At 42.2% G+C, this 20,882-nt stretch overlaps 1 protein-coding gene across 3 annotated transcripts in view; it reads right to left on the reverse strand.

Moving 5' to 3' along the window:
* The window catches only part of GRID1 (glutamate ionotropic receptor delta type subunit 1), a 989,717-nt gene that overhangs the window by 98,366 nt on the left and 870,469 nt on the right, over positions 1-20,882 (reverse strand). For all 3 annotated transcript variants that reach the window (XM_056849910.1, XM_056849909.1, XM_056849911.1), the window contains exons 9-12: positions 14,715-14,816; positions 10,132-10,329; positions 6,268-6,592; positions 2,177-2,315 (exon numbers count right to left, since the gene is read on the reverse strand). In XM_056849910.1, coding sequence (XP_056705888.1) covers positions 2,177-2,315; positions 6,268-6,592; positions 10,132-10,329; positions 14,715-14,816 — 764 coding nt within the window. The remainder of the gene's footprint in view (positions 1-2,176; positions 2,316-6,267; positions 6,593-10,131; positions 10,330-14,714; positions 14,817-20,882) is intronic.

The raw sequence follows: 20,882 nt of genomic DNA on the forward strand, positions 1-20,882 counted from the left end.
AAGAGCATTTCAGCTAACAAACTATTCCTTAAAATGAGGTTCTAGCCACAAAACTCTACAGCTCAAGAGGATTACTCAACATTGTCAGTTATGTATTACTAATACAGAATACTATTCATGTGGTAAATGAGGGGAACCCTTGCCGCTTGGTAAAACTCTTCAATCTTTACCACAGAGAAGAATGGCAGGGGGAAAGTCATGAAAGCCCTTTAAATGCATGGTAAACTGGTTGTCAGCTTATGACATTCACAGTTTTGAGATAAGAATAGAAGGAAGTATTGCCCTAGAACTTGTGAAAAAAGTAAGAGCAGCTTGGAAAAAAATCAAATGCAAATTACGGTGACATCCCTGTATCAATCATTCTGTGAGAAACTGAGGATTCCTTTGGTTTCTTTTGAAAGGAAGCACTCTGCTCGAGCAAAAGAAAAAGGACGGGCCCTTCTAAGAAGTTCTTTTACCGAAGAAGAGACTGAAGATTCAATTAATGTTTCTACTAACATGGAAGGAAAACAAGATTTTTTAAAAATAAAGCTCTTCAAGCAGGTGTCTTCAAATGAAATTGTCTTGCTATCTCCTTTGTACATTATCACTGACTGTAACGAATCAGCTGGAAGCTGGCTCTTGCCAATTTTGTTGACAGCTGGATGTAATCACACCTCAAGATGAATGGCTGGAGGTTTTAATCATTGGCAGAGAGAAAGGTAAAAAGACTAAAATGTACTACTAAGGATAAAACTATGGAGTTTATTCTAAGGCAGTGCAATTTATCACCGTGACTTATGATATCCACCTGGTTTAGTAGTGCAAACCCCTGAAGAAGAAGACGAGGAAGAAGAGTTGGTTTTTATATGCTGACCTTCTCTATCACTTAAGGAAGAATCAAATCGGCTTACAATCATCTTCCCTTCCCCTCCCCACAACAGACACCCTGTGAGGTAGATGGGGCTGAGAAAGTGTGACTAGCCCAAGGTCACCCAGCTAGCTTCATGTGGAGGAGTGGGGAGACCAATCCAGTTCACCAGATTAGAGTCTGCCACTCATGTGGAGGAGTGGGGAATCAAGCACAATTCTTCAGATCAGAGTCCACCGCTCCAAACCACCGCTCTTAATCACTACCACGCTGGCTCTCTTGTGACACAAGAGAACACGATCTGCAGAAACCAGTTCCTTCCGCACATGTAATTTTATTCAGATCATTATATGCAATTACACATAGAACTGAAGCTGTGCAAATAAATTCCACAAAAGCTAAGGCCAGATGTTTCATAGCATATATTTGTTTTCCATAATGAGCCAATGTATGGTGGATCATATCTTTCTCCAAGGAGGTGGTCTCCACCATTTTATTCTCAAAACCACCCAGTGAAATGGGTTAGGCTGAGAGTGAAGGTCCCAAGGTCACCCAGTGAGCATCATGATACAGTGTGGATTTGAACCCATGTCTCCCAGGTCCAAGTCTTTCACTCTAACCTCTATGCCCTATGCCCTCACCTGGATGGCCCAGGCTACCCTGATCTCGTCAGATCTCAGGAGCTAAGAAGGATCAGCCTTGGTTGGTACTTGGATGGGAGACCACTAACGAATACCAGGGTTCCTATGCAGAGGAAGGCAAAGGCAAACCACCTCTGTTAGCCTCTTGCCTTGAGAACCCCACTGGGTTGCTATAAGTCAGCTGCAACTTGATGGCACTTTACAAACATAAACACTATGCCCTAGACCAGGGGTGTCAAACATAAGGCCCGCGGGCCGGCCCCGACCCCTTGAGAGCTCTTATCTGGCTCGCGAGCCAGCCAAGACAGCCACCCACTACACTCTGTGATCTGGGCTGACAAGGCATGGCTCGGCCCCCACCAAATGACATTTATGTCATATCCAGCCCTCGTAACAAATGAGTTCGACACCACTGCCCTAGACAGTATAATACAGCTCTACAGCAGAATCACTAACAGCTGTCAACAGTAACAGTTTCTAGCACTCATGATTTCAAAATAAAACCACAATTAGTTTCTACTTTGACAGCCACAATGTGTGGGTGTGGCTGCTATGATATCAAGAAGGGGGGGTTATAGTCCCTCCCATGCACTGCCCCAATGTCCCTGCAAATGTACCAGTGGACATTTCTTTCTTGCCATTCTTTTGAGTTCAGGTTTTGAAGTGGGAAGGAAAGCACTCTTACCTTATTGGATTGTCCATCCTGTTGACTGTGAGAAATGCTGCCAAGTTAGCTGTGTAGGATGAACATACAATAAGGGTGAAGAGCCACCAACTTCCCATCACTATGCGCATCGCCATGGAATTGACTGTAGATTCACCACCTAAAAAGCACAGGAAATGAGCTGTTAACAAGCCTGTTGTTAATTGGCCCTTTACAAATGCTAATGCTTGTTTATCATGACTCTGACTTATCCCTGACATCTATTTGCATCATTATTCCACTCCTCAAGTAGGATTATCATTGTGGTAGATGCTTTTGAAAGGGGGATATGGCATTGGCGCCCTACAAACTCCCATATTTTCAGGGATTCCAGAAACAGCCAATCTCTACATGCAGGCAGATCACAGAGTACAGAAATCTTGGGATGGCAGTCATTTCTGACTACAGGTGGGATATTCTGTTTCCTAACTGAACGCATCGTTAGGTCACAAACAAAAAACCAAAATCTCTTGCATGGGGAAAAGAGGGAGAAGAATAGATTAGAAATGTTGCCCTGATATGCTGATTTTTCAAGGGCAGGGAGATTTTGTTTGGGATTTCCCATAAAAAGTAGAAATTAATTACTCAGAATCTGCAACAATTGTGAATTGAATATGTGGGACCATTTGCCTTGAACTTTCCTAGCTGATGATTAACATCAACACACTTAAAGAGTACTCATCTGTTTCACATAAACATGTGGAGGGTACAACACTGTCCTTCAGTGTTACTACTCTGAAGATGCCTGCCACAGTTGCTGGCGAAACATCAGGAAAGAAAATTCCAAGACCACGGTTACACAGCCCGGATAACCTACAAGAACCAATGAACTCTGACCGTGAAAGCCTTCGACAATATTTTGTACAACACATAGTTTGACGTATCCTACAAAATCAGGGCATTCCATTTGTGCAGTGACCATTAAGATGACTGTAGATTTAATTCAAAATATGTGCAGAATCCTCCTGAGAAATTTCACTTTTATTATGGAAACTCATTTGATTTCCCTCAAAAATCTCCAAAGGTTTAACCTTGAGGAGGAATCTCCAAATTTACTTCAAATTTCATTTTAGAATGATGTGCACAGTTTGCCAAAAAGTTTCCTCTAGTTGTACTGAAACTCTTTTGGTGTCCCATGAAAGCCTAAAAATGTTTCGCCTCATGAGAGCTACCATGTTAATTTCAAGTTTTGGAAAAACTTTGATGGCAACTCCATGTAGGGCTGTCAATTCGGTTCGTCCAGAACCGAAAAACAGCCGAATTTCCCCTGATGGAACCAAACTGATGGAACCAAACTGAAAAAAGGTGGGAAAACGACGCCCCGAATTAAGCAAATTTGGGGCATCGCCGAATAAATTCGGCAGGTTCGGCGTTCCTGCCTTTTTCAGTCCCCCCCCCCGTGTGCCTTCAGGGGGCTTTCCTGAAGGCGCGCGGGAGCCCCTTTAAACAGATCTGTGCCTTCCAGCTGGAAGACGCAGATCTTTTCCCCCTGCCGCGCGCCTTCAGGGGGCTTCCCTGAAGGCGTAGGGGGTGCGCTTTATACAGATCTGCACCTTCCATCTGGAAGGCGCAGATCTGTTTAAAGAGCCCCCCGCGCGCCTTCAGGGAAGCCCCCTGAAGGCGCGCGGGGCCCCCGAATTTTTCCCCAAACTCCGGATCTCGCGCTGAGGTTCGCGGATCCGAAGCGGGGGAGTTCGGACTTTGGCACATCCTGAATTTAAACGGGCCGAATTTTGCCGAAGCCGAACTTTACCGAATTTTTTTTCAACAGCCCTAACTCCATGCACTTGTTGCAAACAAAATTCATTTCCATCTAAATCTTTTTTGGGAGGGGGTGACCATAAGAATTCACCTTTAGTGAGAAGCAGCAGCAAATGAAGACTAAAAGTGAGGTGTGATGTGGTAAGTAATTTGAATCTCCATAATGGCTGTTGAAAATTATGCAAACCTTGTCAAAATAAATCAGAGAAAAGCACAGTAGTGTCATTTATTGTAATTAATTAGTAGTGTAAAATAAATTACAAGCAATACAGACTGTGGCATTAATTACTTGCTGCTTACTTTTTTATTCTTTCTTTTAAAATCTTTAAGAGTTCTTTCCCCACCCCCCGGATGATGCCAATTCAATTGTGCTTGTCCTTTAATTTAAAACTACCTCTGCTACGCAACTGATCTTTGATTATGCTCAAAACATAAATTGCTTTGTGTTTTATGTTTCTGAAAACCACCAGACAACCATTTCAATGACATAATGGGCAAAGCTTCCCATTAAAAGTTTTGCATCTTGCTGCTTTCTCAGGAAAAAAAAGAAGCTTAACAACCTTGCAAGTTGCATCCTATGGAGTGCAATTAGCGAAAAATGGGAGAAAAACATCTTTACTGAGTGATAAACAAGGACCTACTTCAAAGTACAGCACTAACATCTAAACTGTGTTTCAGAAAAGACAATAATGCAACTCTGTCTATGCAACTCTTTGGGTACAATTCAGCCAAAGTTAAGCACTTTTCGATCCCATCTGCTTTAGTCAGAGACAGTTATGTGCTTATTCATCCATTTCTCACATTTATATCCCACCTTCCTTCCAAAAAGCTCAAGGTGGAGTATGTGGATGGAGTGACCCCATTTGCCCCATCACAACAACCCTGTGATATAGGTCAATATGTGAAAGAATGGTTGGTCCAGGATTGTCTGGTCTGCTCCATGGCCTGGTCTGTACTTAGATATCCCTAGTCAAAGCTTAAAGACTCCAGTCACTATTGGTTCTTACCTATCCCTTTGAACCCAGTAGAACTATAAAGTACTTGAATGAATGAATGAATTTATTTTTATGGCCATCTGCAGCTTGAAAAACCTGTACCATGTGGCCCTCCAAATCATATAGCTTGGCTCATGGGCAATGCAGGACAGATTCTGAACCAGATTATTTAGTCCATAGGCTCAACTTGGTGGGTTGGTTTTTTTTTTTTTTTTTTTTTGGTTTTTTGTTTTGTTTTACTGAACAATGCACTCCCTTAATTATTTAAGAAATTTCTGCCCTGCTGACTCTTAGCCAGAAAGGGCTCAATGCAACTTTCAAGTCAAATTTGAAATAATACAAATATTAGAACAGTTCAAATAACACGGCCAAATAAATTAGAATAAAACTTAAATTATGAAAACCATACTCTAAAAATGTCAAGAAATCTTAGAAAGTTAAAACTAGTCAGCTAAAATATAAAAAATAAAGTTAGTGAAGACAATTGGTAAATAGGGCTATGAAAAAAAATCTTGTAAATTTCGGGTTTGGGTTTATTGGGCCCATATTGCACAGCCCTATTGGTAAACTAAAGCTATAAAGTAGAACCCTGGGAAATAAGATGCATTTTTAAATGGCACCCAGTGCTAAAATGGTTAGGTGCCAGATGGACATCTATGGAGAGAGAGTTCCAAAGAGAAGGTGCCACCACTGGAAAGCCCTCCTTCTGGTAGCCATCTCCTAATGATGGGGGGCACACAAAGAAGAACCTGAGCAGAAAGATCTTGGATATCAAGCAGGTATAAAGTTTTAGAAAATTTTCACCTTGCCTGTTGGTTAGCAGCATTAATAGAACACTAAAAGCTACAAATTAAAAATATTGTGGGGGGGGGAGTATGTTATCCTCCAAACATTAAAGCAAGTTCAGTGGAATTTCTTTTGGGTTGTTCATGCAGATCACATCTACAACATTCTGCATAAGCAAGCTTTTCTTGGGTAAGTGAAAGAGAAATGTACTTTGGAAATAACTAGTTTGCGTGTCAACATGTAGCATTTCTTTCTTAAATGGAGAAAAGAGAGAAACGCAAAATAAATCAAGGTGATATACCTTGACAAGCATCCGAGTGCACAGAAACAAGGGCGTTTTTATGTGTTGTGAAATGGTGTTCTGTGTCTCCTCAAATGTATTTTTAGTAGCAAAACACACTCTGTAATGTACCCTTCAAACCGTTATTTGCTAGAGGTTAATACATGGCCTAGCCTTTTGTTCCAAGATTGAAAAGTAGTGAACAGCCGTCAGTACCATTTCTGTCAGCTAGCAAACACTTGAGCAAGTACCTTGCTGAACGAAGGCCCCATATACTATCCAAATGGCGCTGTGGAGAGTCGAAGAAGGGGAGGCACCCGGCTGAGAAGAATGCTGGGCTCTTGCTGCCTGGATTCTGTTCAGCACAAAGATCAAGACGCCGACCACAGGGATGGCAGCAGCTATGCAAGCCCACACGGCAAAATCAAAGGGGGCGAAGAGAGAAAAGATGTTGATCTTCTCTTCTGGTTTCTTGATTAGGATTCCAACAGAATAATCCATGTAGCGCTTGCTGAAGTCTACAACACTCTCCCGATCTGGTGTTATGGTAATGGCAGAGATTGCCAGATCAGCTCTCTAAAAATTGAAAAGAGACAGCTGTAAAAAATCCCATTCTGGACCAACTGAATTCTTGCATTCATTTGGCAGATTTTGACAGTAAAGGAAAGCAGGAATAACTAGACATAGGCCATTTATGCAGGGGTATTTACTTCACAGTTGGTGCTGGACTGCCTCGAGGATTCCTTTGCATTATTCATGATTTTACAGACCTTCAGACGTGACTTCGCTCTGGCTTCATTCTTCCCCTGCAGTTCTAGGATCCTGTTTTAGGACAAATTTAAATACTGCTTCGAGGCAAGAGCAACACAGATTCCCTCTATTTCCATGCATAGCTCTTTACTTGGGGTTTCTCTCCCCATGCCCATTTTGGCTTCTCCCTCCCACGTGTCTGTCCCTCCCATCCAACCCCTTCCCTCAAAGCAAAGCACAAAAGAGGGAGTTAAACCTTCATGAAATGTGGAGGAAGAACCGAAGAGAGGCGGCAGAGGTTGTAAGGCAGTTCCCAGCAGGGAGCTGTTGAAGAAAGGTGGGGAGGAATATCCAGCAAAAGCACAGCAGTCCCTTTAAGAGCTGACCCGCCCCTTCCAAGTAAAGCGCAACAAGGCTGCATTTTCAGGGGGAGGGACTTCACTGGGGATGTCTAATTCATCACAAGGTACTCCTGGAATTGGGGGGGGGGGAATCCCTCAAGCATATGATGGTTGAGAATTTGGAGCAGAAATCTGTGCAGCAAACCAAACACAAATTTCCCCTGCATAAATGACCATAGGGTGCTGGACTATACTAGGCCTCATTTTATGTGCTTCAAGGCTATATCACTATTCCCTCAACGTGGTGGACAAATGGGTATTTCTAGAAAAGACTGAGAATGCACTATAAACCTGTACATTCTGAATCTGTTCCATAAATGCTTCCCTTCCTTTCTTAGGGTTGCAACTCCAAGTTGGAAAATTCCTGGAGATTTTGGGGTGGAGCCTGGGGAGGGCAGGGTTTGGGGAGTGGGGTTGCTTATTGCGGTATAACACAATGCCATAGAATCCACCTTCCCAAGCAGCCATTTTCTGCAGGGTAACTGATCTCTGTAGCCTGGAGATCAGTTGTAATTCCGGGAGATCTCCAGGCCCTACCTGAGGGCTGGCAACCCTATCTAACCAGAAGTGATGATTGCAGTGTGGATTCTGCTGGCTTGCTGGAAAGGTTTCCTTTTCTCCTTATATGAAAGAGATCAGCACTGAGAGCTAATCTAATAATACAGTAGAATCACTATAGTTTTTCCTGAATTATACCACTTCAGACTGAGTGCAGGTGCTGGAGTATATGTGTGAATCAGGCCTTTAAAAAAATAACTCAATTCACATAGACAATTAGCAAGTTAAGGTGAACATTACATCCCTTTTCTCTGCCATGCTACTCATACAGTGGGAAGATTGCAAGAGAATTCAAACATAAGAATTTATCACTTGCAATCCGGTGGGGGGGAGCACCCCATGATTTTGCTGCACATCTAGAATTGCCATACTAATAGGACCATTTTTCATTCAAAGAAATTAATGCATATCAAGGCTGGGATCCCAAGGGCCGAAAGGCTCAGATATGTCAACACTGCCATATTAAAACTGCTTCTGAAACTTCTCTCAGTGATGTCTATCTTTCACATGTTGTCTTTTTTATTTTTTACAAATTTAAACCCAAAGTCCCCTTGGCCATCAGGGACTATCTATGTTGTTCTTTGGACCATGGTCAAACTAAATTGTTAAGGCAAAAACTCTGTTTTGTTTTTAGATTATACAATTCACTCATTTGTTCTTTACAGTTTTGGTGCTCACATAATGAGACAGTGGGGTACTGGCAATCCTCCCCAAAGGTGTGGCCACCATTTAGGGTGAACAGGGCAATGTGTATTTTTCAGCTTTGGTATGTGCGAACCTGTTATCTTCAAGTAATCGCACATGCTGAAGCTGAAAATTATGTGCATTGTCCTGTTCGCACAACCATGTGAATCAAAAGGATACCCTTACGTGTGGGCCTGCATTGTAATGACTAAAGAAGGTTTATGCCAGTTGTTAACTTTAGCGTGTTGACTTGATGCATTTACCTACTATCCCCAATACTGACAGATATGTAGTGTTGCCAACCTCCAGATTCATCTCCAGGTGATAGAAATAAGTTCCCCTGGAGAAAATTGCCACTTCGGCAATTGGACTCTATGGCATTGACGTCCCTCCTCTCTCCAAACCCTGCTCTCCTCAGGCTCCACCCTCAAAATCTCCTGGTATTTCCCAACTTAGAGCTGGCAATCCTACAGATATGGTTTTAGAAAAGTTCTGATTTTAGAAAAGCTTGAAAGCGAAATATTTGAAAGAGGACAGAGGGACTGTTTAGTTCCTGAAATCACTTATCAATTTTACTGATTCTTTAGTGCTAGTAGTACATTAAAAAAAAAATAAACAGGAACACTCTGTTAGATCCCAGTTGCTCAAAAAAAGTTTGGTTTTGTGGGAGAGACAGTGATTCAGCGCAAAAAAAAAGGAAAAAAGAAAACACACCGAAAAGAGGATACATGTGTGTTTGAGTGCTTTGAAATAGTGAGAAGAGATTGAGAATATCCCATTAGCGCATTATTGTGATCACTGTTTTCTGATCTTGTGTCTTGCTTTCATTTGCATCTTAAACCTTCTCTCAGCAGAAACACTAGATAAAAAGCTTTCGAATACATGTGGGAGAGTAAACTATTTGGAAACGACCATCCAGCAGACTATGAACGCTTACAATTTCATACTGTTATTATGACAGTCTTCGTCCCCTGACAGAAATGAAGCAATATTTGCTGCCAAATATATTCTGGTGTCTGCACCTTGAGGATTCAGTATGGAAATCTGTTCTGCATCACTTTAGCAGTCTTTGCTTAATCCAGAAGACACAAGACCCTCTAAATCATATGTGATTCAAATGCTTTGGTATTTGTTTCCCATTTTCTGTATTTTGAAAGCCTTTTCCCCCCAAAAAACCCCCGCTTACTTCACCTTAGGAAACCACTCAATGGATCATTATGAAATAGTATTACTGCTTTTTTTGAAGTGCATGTCACATGTCTAGTACGCTTGAAAATCAAGGTGGAGTGGCTTTTAAAAAAGCTATAGCAGAAAATATTTCATTAGGTATGCAACACGGAGATTTGTTCTGTGCCACATGCATCTTACATCAGAGTTGATGGATTCGAACCCACAACCATTTGACATAAAGTATTAACTTTAGAGCCTGCCACTGAAGTTTTACCTTTGGTACTTTCTTCATTTCTATAATTCGGATTTTGCCTTTATGAAAACAGGATTCTCAATTTTGGTTTCCGAGTTACATTACAATAAAACCTAAAGTTTAAGCTGCTTTTGGGTTTCCCATTGAAGATAAAAGCAAGATATAAACAAAAAAATTAAAAATGATACTCATATGGGGTAGATAATTTAGATAAGAGGCATACTGGTGAATATCAATTGACTTAGAAGCTTAAGTTAGAGAGCTTTCCTCTCTGATTCCACTGTTCCTGCCAGATGTACCTTGTTAATAAGTTCTCCAATCATGCCATTCCAGGAGCTGTTGTGGAGCTGTTGTCCATACTTGCCATCTGGAGATTGATAGATCTCATATTTGAAGCCCAAATTCTTCGAAAGTGCATCCAGGACATCAATCGAAAAGCCTTTATAACGCTTGGGTTGCCCAAGAATATTTTCAGCCACCATAACAAAAGGTTCTTCCTGAGAACAAAGCAAGGTTTCAGCTGATGTTTAAAGTGCCCTTTAGAAAATGATTACTCAAGCAGATCTAACATAGCATCGACAGCACCTAGAACCGTGATCCTGTCATGTCTCTAGCACTGTCATCTTCAGATAAGAATGACTTATTGGCCGTCTTGTTGGTCTCTATGGTGCTACTGAACTCAAATCTAGCTGTTCTATGGCAGATCAGCACAACTCCCCTCTGAAACTAAGAATAAGAAATCTGTTTATCCATCCTTCCATCATTCATAATAGCATCCAACTCAAGAACAGGTCTTCGAATTGTTGGTTCCTGAGGCCCTTTTAGAGTTAACGGACTGCACTTCGGAATCCACATGGGGAAAGGGGATCCTTGTAGGGTGACAGTTTCAATATGACATACAGTTTGTGCTGAATTGCTCAAAGGATCTCAGCCCTACTGATTTTACTGGTTTGAGCGATCTTTGCAAAGTGGTGCTGACATGCTCTTGGGGCAAAACAGCTCAGCTCCCGGACAAACAGGAAATAGTCATGACCCACACAAGCCCAAGGGAGAAAAATAACAAATGGGGGGGGGAGTTGAACAGATCTCAGAGGAGGACTCTCAAGCTCTTTTAAAATGTTCTGATCAGAGGGAAAAGGGAAATAAACAAAGGGAAAGCCAGAGTTTCAACTACGGGTGGAGGGGGAGTTTGAATTTGTCATACTGCAGGCTCTGGTCTCTTTCAACTCAGATTTGACATTACAAACAAGCAACTAGCGTGCCAGTACCATTTTGAGAAGGAAGGAAAACAACATATTGAGGTCACAATGTTCAACGTAGCAAATAACTTCCAAGTATATCTGTTGCACCATACTGCAGCAAAATAGAAGCCTTTCATTTTCCGAAGTTCAAAATTTGAGCACCTGAGGCACCTACTACAATGCTAAATAGAGGGGCAAAAAACCCAGAAGAACTCCAGGAAATATTATTAACTTGTAAATGGAAAATGTCACTACCGATAGACTACTCCAGTAACACACACATAAGGCATACCTACACTACAAACCTAAGATAATTTGTAATTCTCTAATCCCAGGGATGTGTGGGAATGGTAGTTTTCTGATAGTATTATTCATTTCTATCAGAGAAGTCTAAATATCATGCCCAAATTATAATTCTCAACAAAAAATTTTTAGGAAACCCAAGGAAATTAAATGGGTATAACATTGTATTCCCTATTACTATGTGTGGGTGTGAAAGCTGGACAGTGAAGAAAGCTGATAGGAAGAAAATAGATTCCTTTGAAATGTGGTGTTGGAGGAAAGTGTGACGGATTCCGTGGACTGCTAAAAAAAACAAATCAGTGGGTTCTAGATCAAATCAAGCCTGAACTGACCCTAGAAGCTAAAATGACTAAACTGAGGCTATCGTATTTTGGTCACGTCATGAGATGACAAGAGTCACTGGAAAAGACATGCTAGGAAAAGTTGAGGGCAGCAGGAAAAGAGGAAGAACCAACAAGAGGTGGATTGACTCAATAAAGGAAGCCACAGCCTTCAATTTGCAAGATCTGAGCAAGGCTGTCAAAGTTAGGACATTTTGGAGGACTTTCATTCATAGGGTCGCCATGAGTTGGAAGCGACTTGACGGCACTTAACACACACACACACAACACAGAGCAAAACAATCTTCTTAGTGTCATTTTCCCTTCTGCTATCATTGAAAAGTGTTTTTGTATTCAGGGCACTTTGTCCAGCTCCTGCATTCTGGATGTCAAGAGCTGGCATCAGGGTAAGTATCATAAGGTCGCTGCCACAGCCCACGGCCCTGGGACAGTCAGCTGCCAACCCCTGAACTGCAGCTCTCTCACTCGCTCGGTCACTCCCTTGGAATGGCAGCTGCCGATCATTTCTGGGGGTGAGCAGCTCACAACACTTGTGCTGGTGAGAGGAGACATGAGCAAGCGGTAAACCCACCCCCTCTCTCTGTGCAAAGGAAGAAGGTGGAGGCCCCCCTTGAATAGCATCTTGCCAAGGGCCCATCAACATCTGGAGTCAACCCTGAAGTGTGCCAAAAACTCCAAGGGCACTGCACAGTATCTGCGCTAGGGGAGGTGGCGAGGTCCCCCTCCCTGGCAGTCTTTAAGCAGTGGCTGGACAAGCACTTGTCAGGAATGCTCTGATAGATGGTGTATATGGCCCCTTCCAACTCTATGATTCTACAATTCTTCCATGATTCTAAGACAGGCACAGTTCAGAAACTTCTTACAGGATTTAGGGACTCTGACTTCAGCTCACTTGGAGGAGCTTCTCTCTATGGTCAGAATAACCATTATATCTGCCAAGGGTAAAGGTTCCCCGAGCCATTTTGCAGACAGGCATGACGCCAGGCAGTCCTGCCAGGTCCCTGGTTGCAGCGGGGAATTCCCCTGCCCTCCCATTGACCACAACCTCTCAGAGCAGTGGTGGGGGATTTTTTTTTTTTTAAGTGTCATCAGCTGCTGCATCATGTCACTTCTAGTAAAAAAAACAAACAAACCAGAAGTGTCGAAGGGAGCTCTAGGTATTCCTAGAGCTACCCATTATCACTTCTGGTTTTTAACTGGCAGTGACATGATGCCACAGCTCAGCTCTCTATATCACTGTTTCTTTTTGCAGTCAAGTCACAGCTGACTTATGGTGACCCCTGGTAAGGTTTTCATGGCAAGAGATGTTCAGAGGTGGTTTGCCATTGCCTGCCTCTGCATCATGACCCTCGTATTCCTTAGAGGTCTCCCATCCAAATACTTGCCAAGGTTAACCCTGTTTAGCTTCTGAGATCTGACAAGATCAGGCTAGCCTGGGGCTATCCAGGTCAGGGCACTGATACAACTCTGTAATGTAAATCTGCCTGCAGTACTGAGATAAGTGAGGCAAGAAAAGGACTGACTGTAAACAACACACATTTTAAAACTGCAAGGCTGGCCCATTCTTGCTTTGCAATCCCAGACACCAAACAGCCATCTGCTTCAGCTCAGACAATGAGAAAAATGAGTTGTGATTGAATGCATTTCCCAAAGGAGTCCTGGCCCAACAGAAGAGGTAGCCTGCAGACCCAATTCTGGGCAGAACAAGGATATGTAAGCACCCTTCCAGAGTGCTCATGTGTCTAGAATCGGCTCAGTAATACATAAGTACTATAATTCATTTATGTAGGGAAGATCTACAACACCCATTTTCTTTTACTAACTGGGAATTTCTGTAATCATTCTTTGGCATTCAGTCTTGTGAAAAGATTCAATGGCCATTTTTGCATGGTCAATTTTGATGCTCGCTCAAAGCTCTTTTTTAAAATGCGACTTTAAAAATGCCTTTTCACAGTCCTGACGCAAAAGGAGAAGGTCCACCCCCCACTTGCCTGCTCCTTTGTTCCTGTTTGCATAGCAATTAGCATATGCATAGCTAATGTGCCTCTGTTGTTTTGCATTGTTCCTTGAGGGGGATTCTTCCTGGCAAAGGTCGCGTTAAATGGGCTCTTTTGTAATGTGAAGCAGGTATGTGCCAGCTTTGCAGGCACTTCCGGAATGATGGTTCAGCGCGCAAAATTCAAAAAAATATGCGGGGCAATTCAGCCTGGAACACGCTGCTAATTACCATGCAAAAATGGCCAATGTGAAATTATGTCCTTTTAAAAGAAAAAAAAGAAAGAAAGCTGTCGTCTGCGTGCTATACTAGCAGTAGACACCTTAATCCAACTCTCAAGACCTAGTTACAACACATTGGAATCCTTTTGCATCAGGAACCAAATGTACAGGAGAACAGGGCTCCTGGACCTTTAACACAGAATGAGGAATTATGGTAGGTAGAACATGTTGTGCAGAAAAAGATGTGCCTAGTAAAATTCCCTCTTCTGCCCCACTTTTAATAGTGCAGCGCTCCAGGGCCTCCTTTTCATCTAGTTTCATGGCATTGGGACAGAACTTTCAGAACACCTAGACTTCTACGGATCTCACAGCTGTTGCAAAAATTGGAATAAGTGGGTCTACGAAACTCTATTCTTGCTTTTTCAAGTGACACATGATGCTACAGGAAACAAGAAGGAGAAGCCCTTGGAAGAGAAAGAATAAGACAGGTTTTAAAACGAGTAAAAGTGGGGCATATCCAACCACAAGTTCCAAAGACTTAATGACGCTGAAATCCTCAGAAGAGGAGCCAGCATTGTCCACTGATAAACCTCTCCCACTGCAGATCCTCACTTAGCCCCCAAAGCTGTTCCTGAGGGAAAATGGGGGGAAAGGGGGGGAACAATGATCTGCGGTGAGAGGGGAAGGCCTGCTCTGCAAAGGACAAGGGCGGTTGGATCTACCCCATTACTCGGCATCACTTTTGAGCATTTTGCTTCCTCAACTCAAACATGGTCATACCAAGACAGTCACCACTTTCAGTGTTAATCCTTGTAAGTCGCTGCCCAGGCGTCGCTCCTGCAGGCTGCCATTCAGTCCCTTCTCAGAGTCCCATGTTGCCAACTGCAAGTGGAAATACAGCAAGTGTGAGAGGAAAAGACATGCCAATGTTTGCAGAAAATACTTCCAACAGCTGCCATAAGGGAAGGTACCAAAATAAAGAAGTGGCCCAGAGGAAAGAAGACCATGATGTTCAATTACCCAACAATGTCAGGATCATAATTATAGAGCTTTAAAGGGATAAAAAAAAAATCACAAGAGCTTAGGGTTTCTCGTGCTACCCTTTAGGCTTGTTACAACTGTCGTTTCAGTAAGTCATTTTGCTGTACATCACTTATGTATGGCTTTAGGCTCAAAGCCCAATCTCTTCCTCTGTGTTCTCATAATTACTCCCATTCATCTTAAGGCACGCTTATATCAATTGTTTTACATGAATCAGTGCTGATCTGCAGAATCTGTAGCATGCTCCTTAAAGCGCTACTGATGTATCATGTACAAGGGCATGATAGTATGGTGTTACTATGTTGAAAGCTACAAGAAGTGACGTAAACCCAACTTGCTGGAGAGTGATGCAAACTGGAAACAGCAACCACGTTCCATCCCGGAGTGAAATTACAGAATCATGAGCTGCAGAAACCGAAAAGATCACAGTCCAATTTGCTGCTGCAGAGTACAGTCATAAGAACATAAGAAAGGGCCTGCTGGATCAGACCAAGGCCCATCAAGTCCAGCAGTCTGTTCACACAGTGGCCAACCAGGGGCCTCTAGGAAGCCACTAACAAGACGAATGCAGCAACACCATCCTGCCTGTGTTCCACTGCACCCAAAATAATAGGCATGCTCCTCTGATACTAGAGAGAATAGGTATGCAGCATGACTAGTATTCATTCTAACTAATAGCCATGAATACCCCTCTCCGTGGTGAATATGTCCACTCCCCTCTTAAAGCCTTCCAAGCTGGCAGCCATCACCACATCCTGGGGCAGGGAGTTCCACAATTTAACTATGCGTTGTGTGAAAAAATACTTCCTTTTATCTGTTTTGAATCTCTCGCCCTCCAGCTTTAGCAAATGACCCTGTGTTCTAGTATTATGGGAGAGGGAGAAAAACTTCTCCCTGTCCACTCTCTCCAAACCATGCATAATTTTATAGACCTCTATCATGTCTCCCCTTAGCCGCCTTCTTTCCAAGCTAAACAGCCCTAAGCGTCCTAACCACTCCCCATAGGACAGTTGCTCCAGTCCCCTAATCAGTCCACAAGATGTTCTACAAATGGACAGGAAAAGGACTGCCTTTCATACACTCTAGGAGACGTAGCCACTGAGATGCTGCCAAGGGGGCTTGATCAGTACCTACTACCACTCTGAGGACTGTGGCATCAACTCAGTGATACAGGTCTTGAATCTGAGCATTAAGATCATTATTAATCAAACAGTCTAGTAATTTCCCCCCTCCTTCTCAGTATGCAAACTGTTGATAATGTATATGCTGTTGGTTTAATGATCTTTCAGCTGTGTTTAGTGGCAGATCTTCTTCAGTCCAACTTATATCTTCAAGTAAACCGTCAAACAATTTTGTCTCCTCTACAAAGTCAAGGTCCCAAGTTGTTACGCAACATACATAACTAGCCATGCACTGTTAAAAGGTATCTATCTTTCTTCCACCCACCCCCCTTTTACTAAACGAACGGAGGTTGGTGCCACTTGAATCTGGGTTACCCTTTTGTAACCTTCTTGACTAATTTCACTTTTATTTCAAGCATCTTTTGGAGGGGCATGAATGGACATTCTGGGGTAGTAGCCCAATTGGTTGAATGAGCAGTGATCTGGTCAGAAAATAGATCTCAACACTTTTCTCATTTTGGATGAGTTTCCCATTGTTACCAACCTCGTTCCATTTTATTCTGGAATAGGGATTTACTTCTTCCTAACACTTGCATGAGTCCTTGTTGAGTTTCTTCCAGGCAGTGCACATAACTTGACTTTGTGCAGACACAGGAACAGTTGCAAACAGCTGATTTTAACTATTATTGTAAGTTGCCTTGGACAACAAGGAAAGACGGTGTATCAGTGTTTTGATAAATAAATCTTCCCTGAGGCATGGAAGCTGCTGTTCACACCATTGTCTTGCCATATGTGGTGCATGAATATATTGTTGGCCTGCCCCCAAGAGGTACAACAGGCCAACTCTGCATACAGAGTGTGTACTGAAGTTTAGCACATCACTGAGATCCCTGTATACTCCATCAGTGTACACAACTGGCAAGCAATAGGGAGCAACAACTGCCACAAAGGGGCAAGTAATAAGAATGGGCATGGCTGCAGAGAGGCAACCTGGGAAAAACAGCTGTAGCCGCCTGCACCTCCCCCATGGTGCTGGTAAATAACATAGCATATTTAAGTACATGGAAAATTAACATAATATGTGTTATCATACAATTTAGCTTGAAATATTTAGGGATGATCCATTCGCTAACAACCATGAATGCCTATTTCCCAGATAGGCAAATAAGCTTCCTAGTTTACTCTGCAAACTGCTCACTTGAAGGTCAAGGGTGAATCACTAGATGGGGGCAATCTTGTGTTGTCGTCATCCCCCAAGAATGGCTCCTTAGCAGCAAATGGGAATGAAACAATTATAGTCTGCTAAAATCCTACCAGCCAAAAAATGGGTTAATCTGAAAGGCATACACAGCCCTCTGTTTCATCCGTTTCTTTCCTGTCCCCTTAGGTGTCAGCCACCGGCATTTTTTCTTAGTTGCTATATCTATAGTATGTGCTATATTTGTTATATTTCCGAAAATCCAAGCAACAGATTTTCCCTTCTGTGTGAGAGAGAATGAATAACAGGATTGCTTTTAATCCTATTTTGTGCCCTTGTATCCTCCCTCTCACAACTCCTAAAGCTACTGTAATCAAAACCACATCCCTTTCTGAGCCATCCAAGGCTGATGAAGATCCATCAATCCCTACATCGAAAAATAATACAGAAAACTGTTAAAGGCCACCTAAACTCTACAATATCTATAAAGTATATTCTTATGAAAGGGTGTGTGCCATACAGCACATCAGCCACATTTTATGTCAAGAAGATTGTTATAGTGATAAATCTAAGCGAAATATTGAATATTTCACAAGTTATATTTTCCTCTATCATCAGGAAGAGGCTGACCCTATTTCACTAGAATGAACTTTATACAATTCTGTTCCTGTAGATGGGAAAGAAATTGTAGAGACATAAATAAGCTCAGTTTAACAATGAGGGTTATTCAGCTAGTCACTCGTACAGTCTGTGGAGAGTTATGTTTCCAGCACTGGGTGTGGGCATACGTGCACCTATCCACATTAATAATCATAGAGCAAAAGTGGGAAAGGTGTCCCAGTTGAACAAAAGCTGGACTTTCCTGTGGAAAGCTATCAGCATAGTTAATAATAAATATCTCATTTCTGTGTCTACAAGCAATTTCCAAGTTGCACAATGGGCAGTAAAAAGGCATGGTTTCATTTTAATATGCTCTGAAGGGGGAAGAGGGGAATAAAACCAGTTCATCTTTAGTTAGTTAAAAAAAGAAAAAAATTGTGGCAACAGGTTTAACAAGAAAGAGGGGTTGCTGCTGGTTCCTTATAATGCCATCCTGCACAGTTACACCCTTCTAAGTCCACCGAAGTCTTAGAAGAGGCTAACTCTGCTTAAGATAGCACTGTTAGATCCTCACAGTAGTTAGAATGGAGAACAGACTTCCAAATGAAGAATGAAAGTACAATTAAGTCATGTTCTCAGAGTACTACTATACAATAGAAGTACAACAGAAAGAATATGTAAATTAATACTATATCCCTTGGGGGGATTTCTGGGAATAATTGTGCAATTCAAGGCAGAGTTATACATTTCTAAGACCATGGACTTTGAGGGGCTTAGAAGGGTGTAACTGTTTAGGAATGCATTGCAAAAGTCCTAAACACACAATGTCACTTTGTGGTGATGCAGAATTATTAGAGGAAATGACAGGAAAGGTTTTTAATGTCCCCATCCTCCGTGAAATGTGAGCTTTTAAAATTGTTTTCTAAACATCAAATTTGTGCAATTGCAGCCGTACATGCGCCAATGTATCTTATTCAATGACCTAAGAAAAGACAAACGACAGACCTTTGAGACAGGATTGTTTTTGCCAAGATTAGCTGATGTCAACAGAAAATAGGAGCCAAAAGAGCAAGCAGCTTTCTGTGCACAAGTGCAATGGTTCACGCTCTGTCCAAATTTGGGGTGAGTTTCACACCCCAATTGTGCTTGTGTTGGCAGACCGCATCGAGAAGTGGCTCTACTATTTTTAACCGGTACAATGTCCCCAAAGTATAACCTGTTACCACTTAGAGTTTGCTTTTTGTAAAACAAAAGCAGGCCTGGGGTTCAAAACAACCCAGAAATCTATGTATTTTGCCACTGGGGTCCTTTTTAAAATTCCAAGGCCAGTGTGCAAACTGATGTAAAAAAATACCCGAATGTATTGAAATAACAATGATCCAGGGAACCATTTTAAAGTGCTCTGGAGAGATATGGCCATTCCTGACAACCTGATGACTCTTCCTGATAACCTGGAAAATATTTAGCTCACCACGGAGAGAGATACTGATGGGGTACACAAATACCCCAAGATACAAACACATTAAATATATTAATTTGAGATGTTTTCCTTTAAAATCTATAGAAGTTTGAAAGTTGTTCTAATATCTTGTGTGTGTGTGTGTGTAAAGTGCCGTCAAGTCGCAGCCGACTTATGGTGGCCCCTTTTGGGGGTTTTCATGGCAAGAGACTAACAGAGGGGGTTTGCCAGTGCCTTCCTCTGCACAGCAACCCTGGTATTCCTTGGTGGTCTCCCATCCAAATACTAACCAGGGCTGACCCTGCTTAGCTTCTGAGGTCTGAGGAGATCAGGCTAGCCTGGGCCATCCAGGTCAGGGCTCTGATATCTTAGGCTCCAATAATTGTTTTTGTTGTTTCAAACTGAAAAAGCTTTGTAAAGGAGCCATCCCATACTGGTGTGAGCTATGGAGAATTTATGCAAAAGAAACATTCTGCCTTATGTGCAAGTGTGTTATCAAGCTCTAGATGTTTCAGTGCTGTGAAACACAATGGCTTCTGCCACTACAAACACTTTATGGAAACTTTTCTCTGCCAGCACAATGGAATTTGGCCTTGGGGTATGAATATTCCCCAGAATACAATATGTATATACTTTTTTTTACAGGGCGTTCAGCAAGATAAACATGTAGGAAAAACACAACTCCAAAAGTGAGGATGAGAACAGCATGACACTTGCTTCCAAATGTGCAAAAGTACACAATTTCTTAATAACACCAATGCTTTCATGCAAGAAAACAGAGAACAAAGGTGTTGAGAGCCAATCGTGATAAAGGCTACATGCTCTACTTTATTAAAAATTTCTACACAACACACTGCAGTGGCATACCTCCTTGGTACTATTGTCACTGTTAACACAGAGACCACCTCTAAAGAAAGAGGAATTATGCTAAGTGAACATGGAGGGAGGAAAAGGGAAATAATTTTATTGTGTGGTGGGCACAAGTGGGCCACAAGGACAAATGCATACATAACCTCTTTACTCACTCATGCAGACAGAGAACCTGAGAACCACTTTCTATACTGTAATTTAGTGCTGCTATGGAATATGCATAAATGGTAAATGCATAAACTAAGAAACCGCCAGTACTGGTTATGGTGTCAGACTAGGATCTGAGAGAGCCAGGTTCAAAGGCCCTCTCTGCCATGGAAGCTTCCTGGGTGACCATGGGCCAGTCACACACTCTCAGCCTAACCTCCCTCACAGGGTTGTTGCGAGGATAAAACGGAGAACAATGTAAGCCACTTTTGCTACCCATTGGAGAGAAAGGTGGGGTAGAAATGAAGTAAATAAACAAACAAATGGCATTGCACCTATAAGAGTGACTGATAGTGTGTGACTTACTGGTCTAATAGTTACCCCTGTTATTTTAGGAAGGAAGAAACTGCTCAGTAGCACCAGGGGAAAATGGCCACAGTTCTGTAAATTTACTGTGGTGTGAGTATCAAAGGGACTCTGTAAAAAAAAGGCTGAAAATAGTGCACCAGTGG

This window comes from Euleptes europaea, chromosome 5, assembly GCF_029931775.1.
Source record: "Euleptes europaea isolate rEulEur1 chromosome 5, rEulEur1.hap1, whole genome shotgun sequence".
Lineage (NCBI taxonomy): Eukaryota > Metazoa > Chordata > Lepidosauria > Squamata > Sphaerodactylidae > Euleptes > Euleptes europaea.